This window comes from Theobroma cacao, chromosome 2, assembly GCF_000208745.1.
Source record: "Theobroma cacao cultivar B97-61/B2 chromosome 2, Criollo_cocoa_genome_V2, whole genome shotgun sequence".
In the NCBI taxonomy this organism is placed as follows: domain Eukaryota; kingdom Viridiplantae; phylum Streptophyta; class Magnoliopsida; order Malvales; family Malvaceae; genus Theobroma; species Theobroma cacao.
Window position 1 is genome coordinate 40,045,854 of NC_030851.1, and position 22,106 is coordinate 40,067,959.

A 22,106-nucleotide genomic window follows, 5' to 3' on the forward strand; every position below is an offset into this window, starting at 1 on the left:
AAATGGGGTGAGCAATATGTTTTATTGAGCATGTTGGATGTAAGCTGTTAGGATGAAGGACAAGTGCGGGGATAAAAATAAATTAATTAGGGCTTGGGTGGCTCTTTTAGAGTTAATAAATATGTTGATTATTGTATTCATTAATTTAATTATTTGATTAATTTGTATAATCAACCTCACTTGATGTCTATCACAATATATTTAAATATCACCTTAACTCATGCCAATAAGCACATATGCACGGTTAGTATTTTTTAAAATTTTTATACTATCATTATAAAGTTGCACAATAATTATGAATAATGATTATACCTTGATCCCTCTTTAATAAAAATTAAAAAAAATTAAACTTTTTTCTAGCATTTATAAAGACAATTTAAGTAGCTAAAAGTGTCTTTATGAGATTTAACATTCTAAAGACTTCCTCTCGTAAACTAATATTACTGAAAGTTGAAACTCTTATACCCCAAAAATTTGGCATGGGTTCAAGATATTGAAGATTAAGATGAATTGAAGGTTAAGTTGAAACTCTGTTTTTCCTGTTAGCTTTTTATCCTTGAACCTTCACAGCAAAATTAGTGTTTATCTTTTGAAAATATAACTGATATTTTAGATCATTGACTGCTCAACAACAACAACTTCAATCAAAAAATGGACTTGGGTATGGGTAAGTGACCTCAAGAGCACATTTCAACCCCATAAGCATATAATTAGAATGCATAAATAGGCTATAGTAACCTTCACATATTCTTATTCCTCTTTGTAACTGACTAATTACTTTGCCTAAGTTTTTTTTTTTTTGAAAGTTAATAGGGATAAGTTCCCTGGATACAAAACAAGCACACGATTTTAAGATGTTATACCTTGATTAGCATATCATCTCAAAATCATGTTGACAACTTGTCCAGGAGAAGCCATCAAAAAATATACCTCCAACATACTTTGCCTAAGTTTGTTAAAGGGAATTCATGTATTTATTTTTTTTCTTAATCATAATTGTTTTTATTTGTAAAAGGTGGTGCAGTTGGGTTAGAGAAACAGGCAAAGAAAAGGAAATAATTCATGTATCTAAGTGCCTGCTAACAGAAACAGAGGAAATTCATGCATATAGCAGAAAATTGCATAAGTCAAAAGGTACCACTTACTTTCTTCCATTAATGAAAATGTTTATACATTCACTATTATTCATGCATTTATAAGCATGATTCCAAATACAATGATAATGAAAAGAAAAATAACGGTTCATTTTGACCAGCATTATAAGAAAAATTTTCTCAATTGTTAAGTATATCGGTACTAAACATCAGTATAGCTCCTCCAAACTTTTGTCAAGCACAACAAAACCTTCCATCATCCTACCTCAAGCTTTCATGAACCATAACAAACTAACTCAACATATAATCTATCCTTTCAAATTAATAAGAAGGATAAGAAGAATGTGTTTTCTTAAGCTGACAGATTTTTCTATTAAGTAACAACAAAAGAGGTAGAAGTGTGCAGATACAAGTATTAGGCAGCTCATGCTTCTCTAGCTACATTCAAATACCATTAATGTTACCACTAGCACTGCTAAAACAGCTTATAGCTTAAAGAATTACAAAACTAACCCAAATTAATAAACCTTCTTCTAACAAAGAAACGTTCTCTCCCTTCTCTCTCTCAAATACCAAGACCCCTACAAAACAAAACCAAAAAAAAAAATCTTACAGAAAAAACATAATAGAAAAAAGAAATTGAGATTGAAGTTTGCCTATTTCTTCTTCTTTTTCTACTTATCTCTCTAATTTTCATTTTATATCTAATTTTTTATTAATCTAAGAGCAAAAAAAATTTACCCAAATCACAATCACTAAGCATAATCTATAGTATTGACAATGAATCAAAGAAATAAAGGAGAACAAACTCGACTCACAAACAAAAAATTGAGAAATACACAAGTCAGATAAAATCAAATTACTTCAAATATAAAATAATTCAACACTTAGTCCATTTCCACTTTCAACAGAAAATAAGAGCACAATATGCAAGTACCTGGACTATGGAAGAGAGTAACGTAAGTGGAAAGGTGGATGAGAGAGGCAGTGCTACTAGCGGAGCTAAAAACCATGGAAGAGAACCATGCGATTAAAAGAAAGAGAGAAAAAAGGAAGAGAAAGAAAAAATATATTTTATATAGATAAGGTTGTAATTTTCTAAATCTAAGAGGGGTAATTTAGTCATAACAATTTTAACAGCTATTCCATGAGATATGGAATAAATAATACCAGGGGGAAGGTCGAGTTTAGTTGAAAAGGAGTTCTTACCGATTTTAAAGAATAAATATTACTCAAGAATTGGTATTACTTGTTAAACTACTAACCAAACAAAGTTATAACTAACAGCTAGGAATAGAAGGGGAATAGTTACGATATTCCTCATACCAAATGTGCTGCAAGAGGTGCTATACTACTCATAATATAATATAAAGATGTAATACCCTGTACTTTGATATGGTGACTAATAAAGTTTATCGAATGCCAATTGAGGTTAATTATAATGTTTAAAAATGATGAAAGATGAAAAGAATAGTTTGGGATAAAATATTTCACACGCAAGAAAATAATAATAAAATAATAATATTTTTATTTGAGAAGAATTTGCTAAATAAAAAGTGATTCAGAAGTGAATTGATGCATAATAAGGTTTTTGGGTACCAAGGAGACAAGAGGAAATTTTTGAAATAAAATAATATTTTATTAATAAAATAATATTAAAATATTAATATTTTATTCAATGTCAAAATTTTTCATGAAAGAGGGGTATATGGTCAATATCAGTAGGGGAGACCAAGAAAGAAAAAATTTCGAAGAAAAATGATATTAATGGGGCCCACGTATATTTATTAAATAAATATAGTTCGAGTAAATAAATATTTTAAATATTATGAGGACACCGCGTTGGAGTACAAACTTTATACTTTATTTGTACATGTGTAAAAGAAGGTAATAGAAAGAAATTGAAGTTAAATGAGTGATGCAAGGATACAATTAAAAAGGGTAAAAATCTTGAAGGGTAAAATGATAATTTTACCATTTACTAGGTCAAAGCTTCCCAAGGAAGCTTTGACTCCTTTCTTTATAAGCCATGACAATCCTTATCCTCTCCCACAGATTTTCTTCTTCTTCCTCCTCCATCCCACGCCATTTTCTCATTCTTCACCATGAAAAGTTAATTTTTTTTCATTTTCTTTCCTTGTTTTCTTTTCATTTTCTTTCTCTTCTTGCTTCTTCCTTCTCCCAACTCCTTGTGCACCAAAGTTACAAATTCTAACCCTAAATTTCAGCACTTCCAAACCCAAGAAGAAAGAAAGAAAAATCTTTCTTTCTTTCCTTTATCTTCTATTTCTACTTCACTTTTAACAACACTTGGATTTTTGGCTTCAAATCTTCATTTTCAAGGTTGAAAGGTATATATTTCCAACTTTTAGAAATTTTAAATTTATGGTTATATTTTCAAATTTATTTCCTAATTTTTTCAAATTATTTTTCTTGGAAAGATTAGGTTTTTTGTTGATCTTCATGCCTCCAAGCTTATCTAGGTAATGAAATTTTAAATTAGAGTAATTGGCCAAATGGGTTTGTGAATTAGACTAGAAACTTAGGTTAAATGTTAGGTTAGAGGGTAGATTGCCTAATGTAAATTCATTAGAATTATTAGATTTAATTGATGACTTAATTGAAGTTGTTATGGTTTATTGATAAAAATAGGTTTTAATGGTATTTCGGAACTACTTGGATTAGAACCTTGTTGGTGCTAGTTTTGTTGGATGAGTGAACTTGCATTGAAAATATTTTGGAAAATGTATTGGTATTTGGACGAAGCGTGTGAATGATTTTTATTTGATTTTTTCCTTAAAAATTATACATGGGAACAAACCTTTATTAAAACGTTTTACGTTGTGAGTGTGCAATATGATGAATCATTGTGCCTTATATGATGTTGATATAAATATATATGTTACGTATTGATAGTTAATATTGTGTGATAAATATAACCATGCGTGTGCGCGATGTGGGGGATGCACATGCCGGTGATGACGAGGTATGGAAGTGTGGATAGTGATATTGATGTGTGCAAGTAGGGAGTGCAGACGGTGATGTTGATTTGTGCGAGTAGGGAGTGCACAAGATATTGTTGATGTTTGCAAGTAAGGAGTGCACACGATGATATTGAAGTGTGCGAGTAGGGAGTGTACACGATGATATTGAAGTGTGCGAGTAGGGAGTGCACATTGGCTGAGTGAGGTGGTTGTATTCATGTTTATATATGTATATATACATGTGTAAGTGAAAGTTATGAATATAGTAGGTGGATGTAATGTATGTGAAATCTTGTATGTTGAATCTTGAAATCTTGCTAATTATCTTCAAATTGAATTGTATTGCAGCGAGAAACTCTCAAGGTTCTTGCCGCCAGAATCTTGTTGCAGCGAGAATCCACTCTCACTGCAATGAGAAACCTTCTGTCATGGTTACTACCTTGCTTGGTTTCTGCCATATTTTCTACTTCTTTAACCTCACGGTTGGTCATGGATTTTCAACATTAAGGGATAAATTTATTAAATTTGAAATGACAGGTTTTAATAAAAATTAAACTAAATTACATTGTTTTTGAACTTAAGTGCATCATGATTCTAAACTTTCCCTAACGCTACTTGTTCCTTTCCTACGTTCACTCACTGAGTTTATACTCACGTTTTTAAACTTTATGTTTTAGGTTTTTCTGAATTAAAGGTAATTGGATCCTATGACGAGGTGCTCCTCCCTATCCATTGCTCGGTAGATTTCACATGACACTAAACATTAACAACCGTACCCAAAGTGACTCCGCTAATGGTCAAGGTCCAATTATGTGTATATGAATGCTTGTTGTGAAATGCTAAGATTCATTTGTCAAGGTATATATGTACATTATGGTTGATGATGCTATTCTTAATGCAAAATGGGGTTTTATGAATTGTTTTCAAAGGAATCATATTTGAACCTTATGAATTTTGGATTTCAAAGAAATATATAAGATTATATAAATAGGCTTACTTTGGCTTAATAGGCTGAGCCCATTAGGCCCTTGTGCCCATCATGGCCTGGGAATTGGGCTGTGACAAAAGATATCTTTCTCTCACATGTAAATATGCAACTCTCTCTATTCACACAAGTTCATACTTTAAAATTCTCATTGCTAACTAAGTTTCCAGTCATTCATTCAAGATATTGTCATAACTTGGGCTAGGGATATAAACAAGTTGATTATTATACAAGTAATTATGAGTACTCGACCTGATAACATAAAGTTCGAGTACCTTATATTTGGTTATGAAGCAAATTTGGGTAAGACTTTTAATACCTAACTTTGGTTCGAGTTATCACCCATAAGATATCCTTTTGAACCTAATTACATGCCCACGTGCACACACACATATACCTATATAAATTAATATTATATATAATCTTTCGAAAGTTTATAATTTATGAAATTCTAACCTATATCCTTTTTATTTTCAATACAACCTTTACCATATTAATCAATTTTGTTTGTAAACTAATAAATATAAATTAATTTTTTATATGGTTTTTAGTTGTTTAAGTCATTTAATCGAGTATTTAATGGATTTGAGTAATTAGTAAATAGTGTTATATTTTTAGGATTCTATTTTAAATAATGTTTTGCGATTTTATTTAGGTTTTAGTGTTTGTTTGGTTCAAATTTTTTCAATTTATTTACCTCTTAAAAGCAGAAATCAAGCCAAACAAGATGTTAAAAAGCTATTAAAAAATATTTTTTTTAAGGAACAAAATCTAAAAAAAAAAAACCTTCAGAAAAAGCCTCAAAGAGGAGTTTTCTTTTTTCTTTTTCTAAAAACACGTTAGCTTTTTAAGAATTTTTTGTTTAAAAAATATCATCATCTATTAAAAATAATCTCAACATTACCCTTTCAAAAAATACCCTCTCTCAATGGATCTACCTCTTCTCTTTCTCGACAAATCACCCATCTCCAAAGCAAATCGCAATCTCTCTTTTCTTTATTGTTTACTAAAAATTGTAGAGGAACCACTCAAACTATATTGACTCTCTCTCTTTCTTTCTTTCTTTTCATTTTCATTTTCTTTTTCTCTCTTAAAAGGAAAAAATCCTCGAAATCTAGAGTTTTTATTTTTGATATCGGTTATTCGATAAGTGTCTTTGTCAATTTCCTTTTTTTCACCTTTCTCAAATCCAAAATGAGTGTGCATGATCTAATTAGGGATAAGTAAAATCAGACCAGACTAATTACTCATCTAAATCAAATGCGATTTGAGTAAAACAGTTTAGTCTAATTGATTCATTTGGTCAATTAGTCTAAAATGTTTGGTTCAATTGATTTTTTGATCGGTTCTCGATTTTAAAATTTTTAGATCAAACCAACCAAAAAATAAAACTAATTTATACATACATATATATATATATATATAATAATATATATTATTTTTAAATTTATCAAAAAATATAATATACATTTAATATTTTCACTTTTTTATTTTTATTTCTTTATTTCTTTTAATTTTTTTTGGTTTATGCATTTTAGAGATGTTAAATATTGGGATTGTAGTTTCCATTTCCATTGTTAATGATTGATGAGTGAAAAGGCTAGAAATGCATTCTTCACACTTCAATTAAGATAAATGTTAAATTTTATTACTTTTTACATAATTTTTCATTTTAATCTTTTTTACTTTGTTTTTTTAAAAAAATTATTTTAATTATGTTTTTTAATTTTTTTTCAATTGTTAGATAGCCTATATAAGTGAATGTGAAGAACCAAGTCATAGAGGAGATTCAAGTTGATAATTTATGATGGTTAATAGTCTTGTGTTAAATAGTTTTATTTCGTGGATATTAATTTTATTATATTAGACTTTTGTTATGTTGAATATTGAATGTTAATTCGATTATTTATATAAAAAGATATAATTATGTGAGTGAACGAACAAATATAATGTTTTTTTTTTAATTTTTAAAATATTTGTATATTTTATAACTATAGATGAAGTTTATAAGTTTTAATATTGTAATTTACAAAAAAAATGATAAAATTTTAGTACATTGGTCCAAAATCAAATTAATTCGATGTTTGGTTGATTTGGTCTTTATTAATGTTTGATCGACTTTAATCGATTTTTTAAAAATATTTGATTCATTTGATCTTTAGCTATATTGGACCAAACTACCAAATTACTCACCCCTACATGTAACTCGCTTCATAATCTGAATCTCTTTGATGGGACCACAAAACTAAGTTCAATGCATAAAATAAAGTATTATATTTAAATATTAAATACGTGACGTTATCGAACATCATGATAATAAAATTTTTAAAATTATTCGTGATTAATAGTACGTGGATTCACATCTATCATTTATTTAAAAAATAAATAATTATTATTTAGAAAAAATGAAGATCCGAAAGTCAAATTTAGATTTTTTTAATTTTTTATTTTTAAAAAATAAATTTAAATCCTCTCTTATTGGACATTGATTCTAATTTATCCACATGGTTAAAAACAAAACAAGCAAAGGTCATAAAACCGACAAAGACAACTACTGCGCGTGCCTAATTCATTAAAAAGCCCCAATCAACGGCTGAGATTCACAGAATATTCCCTCCAAGTTCTCAAAACCCACGATTGATGGTCAACTTGCCACGTGGTGGCTTGATCTTAGAATAAAAAAAATTACTCAAGGATCAAGATTTCACCACGTGACATTAATTAGGACCCATTGAATACGTGGCGATCAGCAAAAGGGATTAGCACCAATTAGGACCCATTGATGACGTGGCAAAGATAAGAACCACAAGTTAAAAAATCTTTGCCTCCGTTTCTACAAATTCTGCTATGCTTATCCTGGTCTACTACTTTAGAAAGGAACACGTGTCGCTATGTTAAGTGTTTTGATAGCATTCTTTTGATGCCCCATCCCGCCCCAAGTGCTTCCCATCTCCATTGCTCGAGTAGAAAAAACAGCATACTCGCTTTGCTTTGCTTCCATGTTTTGACTGTTTTTGTTTTTTTCTTAAAAAAAAAAAACTCAAATCCCCATTTTTTGCATAAATATATAAGATAATTTCTTAAATATATCATAATTTTCCTAAATAATATAACTATAAATGTGAATTTTTTTATATGTAACTAAAATTACACATGTCTAATTTAATTTTAACAATAAAAATAAATTTTGATAAAAGATTAATATGATGAAAAGAGTTTACAATAAAACACTATGAAAAGAAGAGAAAGAAATGAAAAATATTCTATGAGAGATTATGTTAAAAAAAAACTAAAATGTAGTGTTCCGAACGTATAGTATTGATTGTACATTAATGTTAATTAAAAAATAATTCGATAGATTATAGTATTTAAAAAGGTTATGTAAAATCATAATTTATTTATAAAAATTTAATACAAATTTTTTAAAACCATTTGGTAGATGACCAATTCACGTCACCAAAAATTTAAAATTAAAAAAAAATATATGATTAGAAAAAGTCCTTATTAATAAACTCATATCTTATCTCTAACATTTTTTATGGATTTCATCGAAATCTTTCTTGTTTTGACAGCCTACTGCATAAAAAATAAAACTAATTAATAAAGAGAAAAATAGATACAAAAAATCTAAGTATTATCCTTGTTATGTATACCCAAAGAAATAAGAGCCTTTTCTTTTTTTGAATAAAATTTTTTTATTGTCTCGTTTATATTTATTTTATAATTTTATGTTATATATTTAATAAATATTTTATAGTAATATTATTTTTATTAAAATATAAGAATTAAGGAAACTGTAATAAAGACCGAAGAATTTTATTCGACCTTTTCCGAAGGGTGGTGCAACGAACCCAGCATAAGAAGTCAATGGAAGCAGCTATACAGAGAGAGAGTGGCATGTGCTGTCCACGTGCACTGCTAGTGTTGGCAGTCTGATTACCATACGAGGTTTTGTCTGATAGTCAAGTCATCAGCCAATCGAACTCCATTGGAGCGCAGAATAATAGGACAAAATCCTTCAAAGATAAAAGGCCTAGCCCTCTCTTTGCAAACATTTCAAACACCCTTCTGTCTCTCTGTCCTCCTCTCATCTCCTCCTCCTCCTCCTCCTCCTGACCCTCCTTCACCAATTCTTATCCTGTTTTAGCTTTAGTATAAACAAATATCAAATACCCTTTGCTTGGACTAGAAGCAATAGAATGGAGGGAAAAGCCAGCTCTGACCTTCCTCCTGGTTTCAGGTTCCACCCCACGGATGAAGAGTTGATCATGTATTACCTCAGAAACCAGGCCAAATCAAGGCCATGTCCTGTTTCGATAATCCCAGAAGTTGATATTTACAAATTTGATCCATGGCAATTGCCTGGTTAGTTTAAAAAAACATACCCTTTGGTTTGCTCTGTATTTTGCTCAATCATGTCTGTTTCCCCTTGTTGCTGAACGATGTTGTTTCCTTCTTTGGTTTCATGGTTTGTAGACAAAGCAGGATTTGGTGAAAACGAATGGTACTTCTTCAGCCCTCGAGACAGGAAGTACCCTAATGGGGTTCGTCCCAACAGGGCTACTGTCTCAGGGTATTGGAAGGCTACCGGGACAGACAAAGCGATCTACAGTGGTTCGAAATACGTAGGGGTGAAGAAAGCTCTCGTGTTCTACAAAGGCAGGCCACCGAAGGGTATCAAGACTGACTGGATTATGCATGAATATCGATTGAGCGATTCCCGAAAGCAAATCAGCAAGCAAAATGGATCCATGAGAGTGAGTTTCTTATCTTTTGGTTGTTTCCAGGATGCCGATCATGTTGTTGGTGTATGTAAGCTGACCATATGGCTTTGCGTTTTTTTGTGTGTTTCTTTTAGCTGGATGATTGGGTCCTGTGCAGAATCTACAAGAAGAAGCATTCAGGGAAAGTTTTGGATCAAAAAGTGGAAGAATCAAATACCCCAATTGAGATGATAGGGTACTCAAATGATGCTAGTGAAAGCCAACAAATGTTGAAATTTCCGAGGACATGTTCACTTACTCATCTACTGGAATTGGACTACATGGGTTCAATTTCCCATCTTTTGAGTGAAAACACATACAATTCCAGCTTTGATTTCCCTAACAACATAGGCAATACCGGGACTGACCACCATGTTGAGAAACTTCAGTTAGGAGAAGTACCTTACGAATACTCTGATTCAGGGAAGTTTCAAGTGAATCTGAGTGGGAACCTATACCAGCAAGTATGCATGAATCCCATGGTGTATCAGTTTCAGCAATGAGATTTGCGTTAGATTGTTTTTCACCTTAAAGAAAATATTGGATTGGCTAGACACATAAGAAAATGGACCACCCTTTTCCATTAAGAAACTTGTAAAAAAGAAAAAAGAAGAAAGAAATGTTTGCCTGAGAGATTATATCTTTTTAGATGATTAAATTTGTGATATAGGTTGCAGCCATCTCAATATTCAAGAATTATAAATTTAGAATGATTAATATAAGTATTTGTATTGAATGAGTATTGATGATTTTGATTAAGACCAAAGACAATGTCAAAGAGGCAAATCGGATGAATATTGAATATTCCAAGCAGTATTTTTGCTGATAAAGTCATAATCCCTTGTTTTATTTCTTCTAATCTATCCTAAAGTCAGGCCCCTTAGGCCCTGTCAAGGAAGAAAGAAAGAAGTTAGGGAGGCAAAGATAGGCATAGAGCATAGATGATGAGAATAAGAAGATATTTTTCAAGATAAAAAGCTTTGATCTGAAACCATTGGCAGACTTTTTGGGGCTGGGTTATGCATCACTTATCCAAAAAGAGAACAATTGATTGGAAAGTTGGTGGGATGGTCAAAAGACCCTAGTGGGAAAGCAATGTGTGGATGATTGCGTCTAGAATTGCTGCATGCATGGGCTACTTTGTCGTTGCACATTGATGCTGATATTTCCTTCTAAGACTTTCAGATTCTGCCGTCACACCGTGGCACCTGGACAAAGAGAATTCTGTTTGAACAAGCTTAATCCGACCGCTGAATTCTTTGAATGAGTCAGTATCATAGACATAGGAATAGCATTGCCATTTATTGCTCATTAACTATATCTATGTATACAGCTTAGGCATTGCTGTCCTTATACGCTTTTTTTTTCCCCGCAAAAGAGATTTTAACTCTGTTTTGAACGAGGTATCACTTGTCATTGGATTAAATGTTTAGGTACACGTAGTAACCTTAGGAGATTAGTTTCATTGGCAAGTGATCAGCACAGTTCTTATGTTGTTGACATCTTGGTTTTTATGTGCTTTGATAAGTGTATGTATCTTGCGCACTCATCCTCATATTAAGAATGAAGGAATTACTTTGGGTAGATAAGGGTAAGGATGCAAAAGAAGTGAAACATTTTTTAAAAGCTATAGCATGCAAAGATTGTTGACAAAGTAGTAGTTAATTCATGAGCTTCACAACTTATCTACATTTTAGCAAACCTGGCTCCTGTTTGCTTTACTCCTTATAAGAAACAATATTTCCCCCACAAGTCATTTCATCAACAAATTACATTTCTATTTTTCTGTTCATTTTTAATCTAAAATGGAAGAAGAAAAGAGTATTTTCTCAGTTTTTTCTTCCCCAGATGGATGCAACATGGGGATGTTGATGCTAGCTTGCATGGTTGTTTCATGGATCTTCACCTACAGGTGGAACCAGAGGAACAGAAAAGGCCCGAAAACATGGCCGTTCATTGGAGCATCGATCGAACAATTCATGAACTATGATCGAATGCATGATTGGCTTGTCAAATACCTGTCCAAATCCAAAACTGTAGTAGTTCCAATGCCATTTACAACTTATACTTACATTGCTGATCCTGCTAATGTCGAACATGTCCTTAAGACCAACTTTGCCAATTACCCCAAGGTAAAGCTCTCATTACTCAGCGACTAATTCATTCTCCATGGTTTGTTGGACTGCATTCTCTCTGTATATTGGTTAACAGATATAAAGGTTGGTATCCTGTTTGTTTCTTAAATTGAAAGGGTGAAACGTATCATTCTTACATGGAAGTGCTGCTTGGAGATGGGATTTTCAATGTCGATGGTGAGCTGTGGAAAAAGCAAAGGAAGACAGCTAGCTTTGAGTTTGCTTCCAAGAATTTGAGGGATTTCAGCACTGTAGTCTTCAGAGAATATAGTCTAAAGCTCCATTCTATTCTAAATCAAGCTTCTTTCTCCAACCTAGAAATAGACATGCAGGTGACTATCACAATATTTCTGTCCACATTTAGAGAATTCTCCAAGTGCTGTCAGGGTTTTCTTTTCATATGCTTTGACAAATGACACCGTTTTTCAGGACTTGTTGATGAGGATGACTTTGGATTCCATATGCAAAGTTGGGTTTGGTGTAGAAATTGGAACCCTGGCTCCCAGTTTACCAGATAACTGCTTTGCTCAGGCTTTTGATACTGCAAACATCATTGTGACACTTCGGTTCGTTGACCCACTGTGGAGATTGAAAAGATTTCTCAATGTGGGCTCCGAAGCTCTACTTGGCAAGAGCATCAAAGTCATTGACGAGTTCACATACAATGTCATAAGGAGAAGGAAAGCAGAGACAAATGAAACTCGGGACACCTGCAAAACTAGCAAGGTAAACTGAAGTTAAGTTACGTTCAGGTTTCTTTTTTTTTTCTTTTCCCAGTATTCTTATCCAAGCAACTTTTGTTATTGACGGAAGAATCAGATAAAGCATGACATACTGTCAAGATTTATTGAGCTAAGTGAAGACCCAGAAAGCAATTTAACTGACAAGAGTCTCAGGGATGTTGTCCTGAACTTTGTGATCGCTGGCCGTGACACTACAGCTACAACTCTGACATGGGCCATATACATGATAATGAGACACGCTAATGTAGCTGAAAGGCTTTACTCAGACCTCAAAGCTTTTGAAGAAGAGCAAGCAAGAGAGGAGAAGATTTCATTGCTTCCGTTTGATGTCGAAGACCCTGAATCATTCAATCGAAGAGCAGCACAATTTGCAGGTCTGTTGAATTATGATTCACTAGGGAGACTGTATTATCTGCATGCAGTGATCACAGAGACACTCCGCTTATATCCGGCAGTTCCTCAGGTATGGGAATTTTTCTCCAATTCAGTTGATAAACAATGAAAAACATTTGGGAAAGGGCTCTTGAAGGTTCAATGATGATTTAAACTAGAGCAGTTCTCCGATTCCAACAACCAAAAAATTGTGCCCAGGAGAAAGCAGATGATCTTTTTTATTTTGGGTTTTATAACTCAGTATATATAGTTGGATGATTACAGGATCCCAAGGGCATCTTGGAGGATGATGTCTTGCCTGATGGAACCAGAGTAAAAGCAGGAGGAATGGTTACTTATGTTCCATACTCAATGGGCCGGATGGAGTATAATTGGGGCCCTGATGCAGCTTCATTCAAGCCTGAGAGATGGCTCAAAGAGGGTTACTTTCAGAATGCATCTCCATTCAAGTTTACTGCATTTCAGGTATAATGCAAAAGATCTTCATCTTTGGATGAATCCTCATGCACCCAACCAGGAAAAATGCAGATTGAACTAATACTCTGGGAACTTCTTGTTTCTTTACAAAGAATTCATCTATGGGAGTTCTTAAATCTATCAAAGAATGCTGTAAGTTTACATTAGATCAGGGTGTCTCATTGGTTCTTGTTTTCTGGTGCTATGCAGGCAGGGCCAAGAATATGCATTGGAAAGGACTCTGCCTATCTCCAAATGAAGATGGCATTGGCCATTGCATGTAGATTTTTCAAATTCCGTTTGGTGCCGGATCATCCAGTAAACTACAGGATGATGACTATTCTATCCATGGAGCATGGTTTGAAGCTCACAATAGCCAGACAATCTTGAAGTGGCTAATGGTACTTCCAGTTAAAAGTTAACCATTACATATTGTCCAAATAATGTACAAAATTTACTTGGATTTTGCAAGCAATCAGCAATCAACTAAGACAGTTAACAATCTGATTTTCGTACAAAGATAGAACATTGGATATGTACTCCTGGACTCCTCATAAGTGGACTCCTCTAAACTGGTCTGATGAGGGCAAAAGGTTATTATCCCTTCTGAGACCAGATGCATTATTAAACTGCTGAATCATTTATGAGAGATGGAGAACACATGTTGCAGTAATGGTCTATAAGGGACAAGCTCCATGTATCAATAAATGTCAAAACCAAAAGAGTAAGTGAAAAATAAAGCAATGGTTTCAACATGCAAATCCTTCCAACTCTGGAAAATCAGAGATTAAACATTTGATATCTCCCAGCAGATTGACAAAAGAAAAAGAAAGAAGGAAAAATCAAAGTGTGAAAAGAAAGAGAATAATATGAAAACGAAGCTCATATTTTTTTGCAAACGGAAAAAGATAGCCTAGTATGTTTTCCGTTAATCCAGATTGGGGATGTAACTGCTCAAAAGTTCCCCTCCTTTCTCAGTGAAAGATAGAGTTAAAATATTCGAATCAGTGAGAAAACACTTCGCACACATTTTAGTTTATGCATTCCCTAGTTGGAGCTTAATCCATAAGCATCAAGGAAAAACTAGTGCAACAGTTTATTTCAGCTACAATTATTGAGAAAACTGTTTACTGTGAACATATCCGGTCCTTGCTACAAGCTTATGCACATTCCACTTAAAGTGCTTAGCATCAGATTTTACATGATGACAGATAAAGTGTGCATATTTACAAGTTTGTTTGTGTCTTCTATACTCACTGAAATCCCCTGCATGCTAATGTCAATGGAAGCAGAATCTAAGAAATCAAGTTCTGCTTCTTTTCTTGCCAGTCATTGATTTGAGCCTCAATCTTTGTTTGAACAACTGCATGAAACCCTAGGTATGGCTCGTAACCAAAGAAGGTTTGAAGAGCCTGAGGAACAAGACGATAATAACTTAGACCATTTGTGAAGATCAATAGTTTTTTTCAGCTATTTTTCTTTATTTTTAAAGAAAAAAAATGAAATTACCTCCAATAGCACAAAGAAGGGAGCCATTATAAGGGCTTGAACAAGGTTGTCCAATAAAGCTGGTGCCCGTTTCTGTAGCATATAAATTGAATTTTAGGAGTGTGAATATGATTGAAAAGCATTAACTTTCTGTGTGTGTATGTATGTGCTTACATATGTTTGTATAATAGATGCAATGAGCAGAACTCATTACCTCAAAGAACCCATGGCCAATGAACTGTCCAGCCCAACAGACTAATTGAACCACCAGAACAACCTAAGATTAGTGTCAACCCAATCAGAGCAAAATCAAGACAAAATGAAACTGCAAGTGCCAAAATTTCAACTATCAAGGAAGGACAGTTCTAAACAACAAATGGATTGAAACAAGAGTAGATGTGAATTGCTTTTGCTATAAACCAACAAGAACATGGCCCTGCAACCACAGATGGGCAGAATGAAAAAGTAACAGCCAATCCACATTTAGTCAAAACAATCAACTAATTATAATTGTTTGGAAATGTTTGTTTTACAAGGGGATTTGGAAAAATAACAGAATTCAATGCAATCCAAGGTTAATGACAGTTTAACACCCTTTTATACATCTTTTATTTTTCTAGAATGCTGCTATCTGAATGTTAGATCATACTTCTGCATTCACCCCTGCCCATCTCTCGCTCACACACACTAAGCAAGGATTCAAAAGCTTTACTTAAGTGAATGGTAAATGGATTAAGACTATCCAGCAGTGATATAACTCATTATATTCTCATCTTTCTTGTATACTTTACCAAGTCAAGCAGAGAGGCCAATAAAGCCAAATTGCAATATTCTTTAAGTCCAAACTATCATGTATAGGAATAACAGGAACAAAAGAATCCATTAGCATGCGAAAAGGATAAACTTTTATGTTTTGGAATAAATTCCAAACCCCAATTCACATTGTAAGCCACAAGAGTGATCCAAATTGTCAAGCCATCATTTAAAATATTGCGAAGGATAGTTCCAGAAACAGACGCATTAGAAGACCTGGTTCTTTTAGAATAAAGGTGCTCCAATATTGAAGGAACTTTCAAAGGCCTACTATGTAGTCTTCTTGCAAGCAAAGTTGTGCTTGTCAAATGCTAAGACTATGGAGCTTGGACTTTGGACTCTGGAGAATCCTCCATGAAAATCTAAATGAAAAGAATGCATTGTATGACTGAACCGATCAGGAACTTGACCAAAAACCAAATCATAAGCATTTCCAATAAAAAATTCCATGCAAAATTCCAAAGAAAAATTCTCTTTCAATCATAGGAAGCTCTCTATAAGGAAAACACAAAAAGGGATTCTTGTTTTTGAAAGGCAAAAGCTTTGAAAAAATCCATAAGACAAGAAAAAAGGAGAAAATTTTGTACCTTCCAAGCAAGAGAAAACCCAAGTCGAGCTGCGAGAAAGCTGCTACCAATCCAACAAACCCCACAAAGCAGAGCAGCCAAGGTCCCAGCTTTGATGTCCAAACACACGTAAAACACAGCATAGATCAACGCAAACAAGAACCCAAAATTCAAAACCAACGCAACGTGGCTCCCAAACAGAGAGAAATCGATGTGAGGGAGATGAAACAGAGGAGGAGTAAAGCAAAGAATGAGGATAGCAGTGAAGAAGATCGGCCAAACGAATAACATGTGGATTGCTATGTTTATTGGGTTGCTGTGGTATGCACCGTAGAACGCAAAGTGCTTTTCCAGATCAAATAATTTAATCTTGATCCCCATATTCTTTTCTTTGCAGATTTTTCCCGAGAAAATTACTGTGTTTGTTTTTTAAAGGCGACGACTTGGAAGCTATAGGAACCGAAAGTTGGGTTCTTTCAATGAGGTTAGTTGTTTTATAAAGGGCCAAATCAGAGTGGACTTGGGTGGCTGCCATTTGGCATCTAAATTCAAGCATTTAGTAAAAATTCTATTTTTCTTTAATTTAGTCATAATTTGGTATTATTATTTCAAACAACTATGCACCACTGAGATAATGACCTACACCAACATCTTGCCAAAGATATGGACTGATACCAACTAAGATAAATGACTCTAAATCGGAAATTTCGATCACATTCAATGGTATTTCTTCATGCTCATGCAACTAGATGGATCACATTTGATGGTATCTATGATGTTTATGCAACATTAATGTAAATAATAATGCTTGTCATGAAAAAGGTATTATGGAGATTGGACAGTCCATAATACATGCGACTACATGTTATAAAACAAGAGAAAATAAACTTTAATTTTAAGTGTCACGATAATTTAATAGGTTGTGCAGTGTATTATTTGTCTGACGTGAAATTGATGCAACACCTTATTTATTTATTTTTTTAATTTTTGACGTGATGTTATGCGTCTAAAATCACTTTTATCATATGATTATTATTTTTTTAAAAAAAATTAACTTAATAGAATAAGTAATGTTCATTTTTATTTCTTTTAAAATGGTAGGTGTGATGGGAGGCCCATACCTAACCATTTAAATTTGAAGGAGATAAACCTAATGAGAAAGCCCACTCACTCTGTTTTTGAGCTTGGTCACATCCTACGAGATGACAAGTGCCACGTTCCCAAAAAGCTGAGGTCCAAGTTGGATCAAGGGGAAACTAGGTCAGCACCAAAACCTGCCACAAAAATCCATTCTCTCACACTTTCCTCCACATGCAAAGCAACCTATCCTAAATGATCTGGCACTTTATCCAAAAACCATGAGCACCTTCACTAATTCTACAGCTCTCATCCATGTCAGCCAGAGCTTCACAGCCCCCCAAACTCACCTTTGCAACAAACCCTCCATCCCCATAATCCGAGCATCGTTTCCATCCCAGCAAAATGATGATGTGATGACCACCAGTACCAACCGGAGAAAACTTGTCACAACAATTCTGGCTACTCCACTAGCAGCACTGGGGCTGCATGGCACCTCGGTGGCAGTAGCAGAGAATTGGGGCACGCGTTCGTTTCTCAGGGAACGGTTTTTCGAGCCCGGGCTGTCGCCGGAAGATGCTGCCGCTAGGATTAAGCAAACTGCTGAGGGGTTGCATAGCATGAGAGAGATGTTGGACAACATGTCATGGAGGTATGTCATGTTTTACATTCGACTAAAGCAGGCTTATCTTTCTCAGGATTTGAAGAATGCTATGAGCACATTGCCCCAAGCTCGAAAGGAAGAATATGTGAAAACAGCGAATGAATTGGTAGATAACATGGCTGAGGTATACATCTAGCTATCTTTCATTTGCATTCAATAATCTGAATTAGTGAAACTATATATATACCTTTAATCTGAATTAATGGGTGATTTTTTCTTTTTCTTAATTCTACTAGTTTGATTATTACGTTCGCACACCAAAAGTATACGAATCATACTTGTACTACGAGAAGACATTGAAATCCATAGATGATTTAGTGGCATTATTGGGGTAGTACAAAGGTACTGGAGCCCTGATGGAGTATATGGTCAGCAATTGGCAAGTTGCTTCCATGTGACCATAACTTTGATTCGCAGTACGATCAGGAACTGTAGAGTTTCATTCAGTATACTTTCGGCAAGCAAATTTTCAACTCTTTAGGACACGTATTTATTCTTTTGCAGCTGTTGTTCATATAAAATTGATGATCAATGAGAGTTGGGAATTGCTTTGGTATTTGTTATGATTTAAAGTTGGATTGGTTGCAGACTAAGTTTGAATATTAGATTAAATAAAAGCCCTCAAACCAGCAAGACAAATACAGACTCAAACTAGAAAATATATAGATATATACATAGAGATGCACTCTTTCACTGTTATTTGGGATCACCATTGAGAGCTAGCAATGGCTGATGTAATGATTATCAGTATGAGCACAAATGCTGCAGCAAAAGAGCCTATCAACGATCCAGAAGTGTGTTCGCAGAAGGAGTTGAATTGTTGGCAAATTGCAAACCAATTGGCATTAGCATTCCCCTTGTGTGCTAAATAGACAATGGCTGCAGCAGTAGAAGCTCCAGCAGTGACCAGGGCCAGCATTACCTGTACAATTAGATTGAATGTGTTTCATTTGAAGTTAGATTCCTCAAATACACATATAATTATTTTAATTTTTTCTATAAATTCCTCTCCAAACCCCCCCAACCCCCCTCCCCCCCCCCCCCCCAAAAAAAAAAAAAAAACGAAGAAGAAAAGGAAATGCTCTGAGCATTTGCTTTGTGTGCTTTTTGAACATCTTAGGAAACAGCAGCTTCTGATGAGTGGTGTATGTTGTTCAGGTTGAACAGTGAAAAACTATGAAATGAAATGGTAGTTTTATCCTAGTTAATTTTCAGTTGATTTTTATCTCTGAGGGGCATATTATCAAATCAAATAAGCTTAGTTGAATCATATGATTTGCTTTTTGCCTATATGTTTAGCACAGAAACAAATATGATGCCCCAAATCAATGCTCATTATCCTCACCGTGTCAAACATGACCAAGATGATCCGACTGCTTTTGGCTGCTCTCCTGATAATGTGGTAGAAAGATAGGGGAAGAGAAAGCACAAGATAGGCACAGGCAACTGAATTGGCGATCACAAAGAACCTGTCAAATATAGACATGCCAACCAAGTAAATTAGGTAACTTTCGTTTACATTGCAATTGAATTCAAGTGTCATAGTCATGTATGGGGCACATCATGACGGTAGTAACTCACGTGAACATGGGAAGATCACTATATTCGGCATTCAATAGGATGGATTGAGGGAATAATGGAACTGTTTCTTCAGTAGTCCCCATGGCCATAGCACTCCCTAGTGTTCCTGCGGCAGCAAGGATTCTCAGCATGAAGTCTAGTACAGCAACCACACTGATCATCAATTTTGCCGGGGTTGCATCACTGGATGATTCACCAGACTCAAGTGGTCCTGTCTTCATTCCCTTGGTGATTTGTGTTGCCTTCTTTGAAAATCTCCAAAATTTAGAATAATTTTGGCTGGAACTACTTGCTAGATAGAGCAGAGTGAAAGATATGTACATTTATACAAACTTCAAGGCCATTGCAAATCTGGATTTTTCTCTTAGAATTATCCACCAGTAAAAAACAATCAAAGTGGGAATTAGGTTAATTTGCTGACCTTGAGATAATTGGCATTTGCTTCTGTAACATGTCACATGTCATTTTATGATAAGATGCATGACCCTCACTTTAATAAACTAGCTACGATGATGAAATCATTAATTTCTTAAATCCTATTCCTACCTGCTCCTACTTGCCTCAAACTTGCGTCTATGAAAGACTAAAGCAAAGTTAGGACAGTGGCATACCATGACAAGCAGCATAATGCTTGGCTAATTCGGTACTGTTGTTGGAAAACAAGCTCCTCCTACATACTGCCATGTCCAATTTGGTGCAGAAAGCAATTTAATCTGTGGATCCCAACTCCAACTACAAGGGAAGCATAAGGATGCTAGAGTCACTGTGATTTGCACAAAGGAGGGAGGGATAGATACACATTTAATCATTTTAATCAATGTTGTTGTCTAAAAGTACTTGCAGTCCCCATCATTATTAACTACTCTGATATGTTAATGTCGTACCCAAGAGACCTAAAATTTCCCATATATTCACATTTATGGTGTGCTAAACTAAAGGAGACACGTAAGGAAGATGAATCTTTATGTCATGGGACTTCTGTAGCTGTAAACGACTGAATGGCTGCAACCCATCTATAGGGAAACTTGGTCCAATCTCAGCCTAATAATAATGAATGATTTTCTGTAGGTTGTACACGGGGATGGACCCTCTCAAGTCTTGACTCCCAGTACCGTCAGACCGCAATGTCACATGTGTAGCCAGCTAAATTTGGGAATGCGATTGCAATCTATTTGTGCTCAGCAGTCAGCTGTCCTATTTTTTTCACAGCTTTTACCGCAACTTCTGTAGGGAAATCTGGACCGACAGCGATGAAACATGTCCAACAATAATTGTCAAAATCCAGAAACATTTTTCCCCGTATTATTTGGGTTCATTTGTTGACTTCATGTCCTAAACATTCACAATCACAGTCATGATGTGTTACAGCAAAGCATACAACACAGATGTAACAAGGGCATTCCAAGTGAAAAGGGTCACGTCACTCGTGCTTCTAGCAAACCTCTCTCGGTCTGTAGCAAGAGATTCTATATTCAGTCAGCTAAAATCTGTCAATCTTGCAACTTGTTGCAATGACCCTTCAGTCTAGCTAATTGCTTTAATTATTCCCTTACCAAAGAACAAAAGGGTGATTGAGAATGATATGTCCGAGCTGTATCAGCATTAATAAGAGAAAAGGTGGGGTCGGGCATGACTCGATGCAATTATGTCCTTGTACCAAAAGTAATGACTGATCCCTTTGAATTATGTGCGTGCCTCTTTCCTTCCATTCACTTGGAAACAGTTAGTATGGATCAAATTAAGTCTTTACAGCTTGAGCCTTGATTTTAATTCTAACACTGCAGTTCCACAGAAAATGTAAACATATTTCCTGTTGAAGGCTTAATCATTGGCACCTTTTATTCTATGAATACAATAGAGAAACATTCTGGAACTGCAGAATTAACCTCTAACCTAAGAGAAAATGCCATCTATGTTTTCTTCTGTTTCTTTAAACTTTTGGTTAACTAGCAATTCTTGGATAGTCATGCTATGATGATGAAGTTTCCATTTATAGGAATACCAGGCAATTGTCTGATACATTATTCACATTCAAAGGTGCTAAAGGAATGAAATGTTATATCTAGATCATATATGCAAGGATGGGAACTTACTTCATAACGATTTTGACCCTGCCACATATAGTTTGAACCTCTCCTCCATTATTGTCATGTGAGAGTGCTGCTCCATCTTCAGCATTTCCAAGTTTTATTATCATCAGAGATCTAACATGCGAAAATCAGGCAGAATTGTAGCCAAAGACAACTTGCCGGTTATCTCCACCAAAAATATGCTCCATCTCCCAATAGTATTTCATTGAAAAGATTAATCCAGATGTCCCAAAAAGAAAAAAAAAATGCCATCTACATATAAATCTATTATTTG

At 34.4% G+C, this 22,106-nt stretch overlaps 5 protein-coding genes and 1 long non-coding RNA gene across 8 annotated transcripts; 4 read left to right on the forward strand and 2 right to left on the reverse strand.

The window, feature by feature from the left end:
- LOC108660757 lies at nucleotides 3,199-5,066 on the forward strand. The gene is made up of 3 exons (XR_001926431.1): nucleotides 3,199-3,445; nucleotides 4,427-4,560; nucleotides 4,756-5,066. It is a non-coding gene; the product is annotated as an uncharacterized LOC108660757 (long non-coding RNA).
- LOC18610368 (NAC transcription factor 29) lies at nucleotides 9,098-10,579 on the forward strand. The gene is made up of 3 exons (XM_007045975.2): nucleotides 9,098-9,428; nucleotides 9,540-9,820; nucleotides 9,922-10,579. The coding sequence occupies exons 1-3, from the start codon at nucleotides 9,263-9,265 to the stop codon at nucleotides 10,327-10,329; spliced, it is 855 nt and encodes a 284-aa protein (XP_007046037.1). The 5' UTR covers nucleotides 9,098-9,262; the 3' UTR covers nucleotides 10,330-10,579.
- LOC18610369 (cytochrome P450 704B1) lies at nucleotides 10,663-14,941 on the forward strand. 2 transcript variants are annotated; one of them, XM_007045977.2, is made up of 6 exons: nucleotides 10,663-11,958; nucleotides 12,078-12,293; nucleotides 12,391-12,687; nucleotides 12,775-13,167; nucleotides 13,362-13,562; nucleotides 13,764-14,941. In XM_007045977.2, exons 1-6 carry the CDS (start codon nucleotides 11,632-11,634, stop codon nucleotides 13,941-13,943), a joined length of 1,614 nt encoding a protein of 537 aa, XP_007046039.2. In that variant the 5' UTR covers nucleotides 10,663-11,631; the 3' UTR covers nucleotides 13,944-14,941. The 2 variants fall into 2 exon arrangements, with proteins under 2 accessions (XP_007046039.2, XP_007046038.2); XM_007045976.2 differs by having other exon boundaries at nucleotides 12,781-13,167.
- Nucleotides 14,558-16,907, reverse strand: LOC18610370 (uncharacterized endoplasmic reticulum membrane protein C16E8.02). The gene is made up of 4 exons (XM_007045978.2): nucleotides 16,442-16,907; nucleotides 15,256-15,318; nucleotides 15,063-15,134; nucleotides 14,558-14,965 (listed from the first exon to the last, which is right to left on the reverse strand). Exons 1-4 carry the CDS (start codon nucleotides 16,799-16,801, stop codon nucleotides 14,849-14,851), a joined length of 612 nt encoding a protein of 203 aa, XP_007046040.1. The 5' UTR covers nucleotides 16,802-16,907; the 3' UTR covers nucleotides 14,558-14,848.
- Nucleotides 17,666-20,194, forward strand: LOC18610371 (photosynthetic NDH subunit of lumenal location 2, chloroplastic). Of its 2 annotated transcripts, XR_001926793.1 has the most exons (3): nucleotides 17,666-18,285; nucleotides 19,466-19,665; nucleotides 19,757-20,194. XR_001926793.1 is itself a non-coding variant. In XM_007045979.2 (2 exons), the coding sequence occupies exons 1-2, from the start codon at nucleotides 17,779-17,781 to the stop codon at nucleotides 18,494-18,496; spliced, it is 606 nt and encodes a 201-aa protein (XP_007046041.1). In that variant the 5' UTR covers nucleotides 17,677-17,778; the 3' UTR covers nucleotides 18,497-18,720. The 2 variants fall into 2 exon arrangements, 1 of the variants encoding a protein (XP_007046041.1); XM_007045979.2 differs by lacking the exons at nucleotides 19,466-19,665; nucleotides 19,757-20,194 and adding an exon at nucleotides 18,398-18,720 and having other exon boundaries at nucleotides 17,677-18,285.
- On the reverse strand, nucleotides 18,744-20,078 carry LOC18610372 (casparian strip membrane protein 1). Its single transcript, XM_018116231.1, has 3 exons — nucleotides 19,743-20,078; nucleotides 19,507-19,630; nucleotides 18,744-19,083 (listed from the first exon to the last, which is right to left on the reverse strand). Exons 1-3 carry the CDS (start codon nucleotides 20,063-20,065, stop codon nucleotides 18,868-18,870), a joined length of 663 nt encoding a protein of 220 aa, XP_017971720.1. The 5' UTR covers nucleotides 20,066-20,078; the 3' UTR covers nucleotides 18,744-18,867.

Coding starts and splice junctions, on each gene's coding strand:
- LOC18610368 (XM_007045975.2), top strand. CDS start 9,263: ATGGAGGGAAAAGCCAGCTCTGACCTTCCTCCTGGTTTCAGGTTCCAC. Junction 9,429..9,539: donor TGATCCATGGCAATTGCCTG/GTTAGTTTAAAA, acceptor CATGGTTTGTAG/ACAAAGCAGGATTTGGTGAA. Junction 9,821..9,921: donor AGCAAAATGGATCCATGAGA/GTGAGTTTCTTA, acceptor TGTTTCTTTTAG/CTGGATGATTGGGTCCTGTG.
- LOC18610369 (XM_007045977.2), top strand. CDS start 11,632: ATGGAAGAAGAAAAGAGTATTTTCTCAGTTTTTTCTTCCCCAGATGGA. Junction 12,688..12,774: donor ACACCTGCAAAACTAGCAAG/GTAAACTGAAGT, acceptor TATTGACGGAAG/AATCAGATAAAGCATGACAT. Junction 13,563..13,763: donor TCAAGTTTACTGCATTTCAG/GTATAATGCAAA, acceptor GGTGCTATGCAG/GCAGGGCCAAGAATATGCAT.
- LOC18610370 (XM_007045978.2), bottom strand. CDS start 16,801: ATGGGGATCAAGATTAAATTATTTGATCTGGAAAAGCACTTTGCGTTC. Junction 15,319..16,441: donor GGTTTTCTCTTGCTTGGAAG/GTACAAAATTTT, acceptor CACTAATCTTAG/GTTGTTCTGGTGGTTCAATT. Junction 15,135..15,255: donor TTGGCCATGGGTTCTTTGAG/GTAATGAGTTCT, acceptor TATATGCTACAG/AAACGGGCACCAGCTTTATT.
- LOC18610371 (XM_007045979.2), top strand. CDS start 17,779: ATGAGCACCTTCACTAATTCTACAGCTCTCATCCATGTCAGCCAGAGC. Junction 18,286..18,397: donor TGGTAGATAACATGGCTGAG/GTATACATCTAG, acceptor TAATTCTACTAG/TTTGATTATTACGTTCGCAC.
- LOC18610372 (XM_018116231.1), bottom strand. CDS start 20,065: ATGTACATATCTTTCACTCTGCTCTATCTAGCAAGTAGTTCCAGCCAA. Junction 19,631..19,742: donor AGTGATCTTCCCATGTTCAC/GTGAGTTACTAC, acceptor TATATTTGACAG/GTTCTTTGTGATCGCCAATT. Junction 19,084..19,506: donor TCTTGGTCATGTTTGACACG/GTGAGGATAATG, acceptor CTAATTGTACAG/GTAATGCTGGCCCTGGTCAC.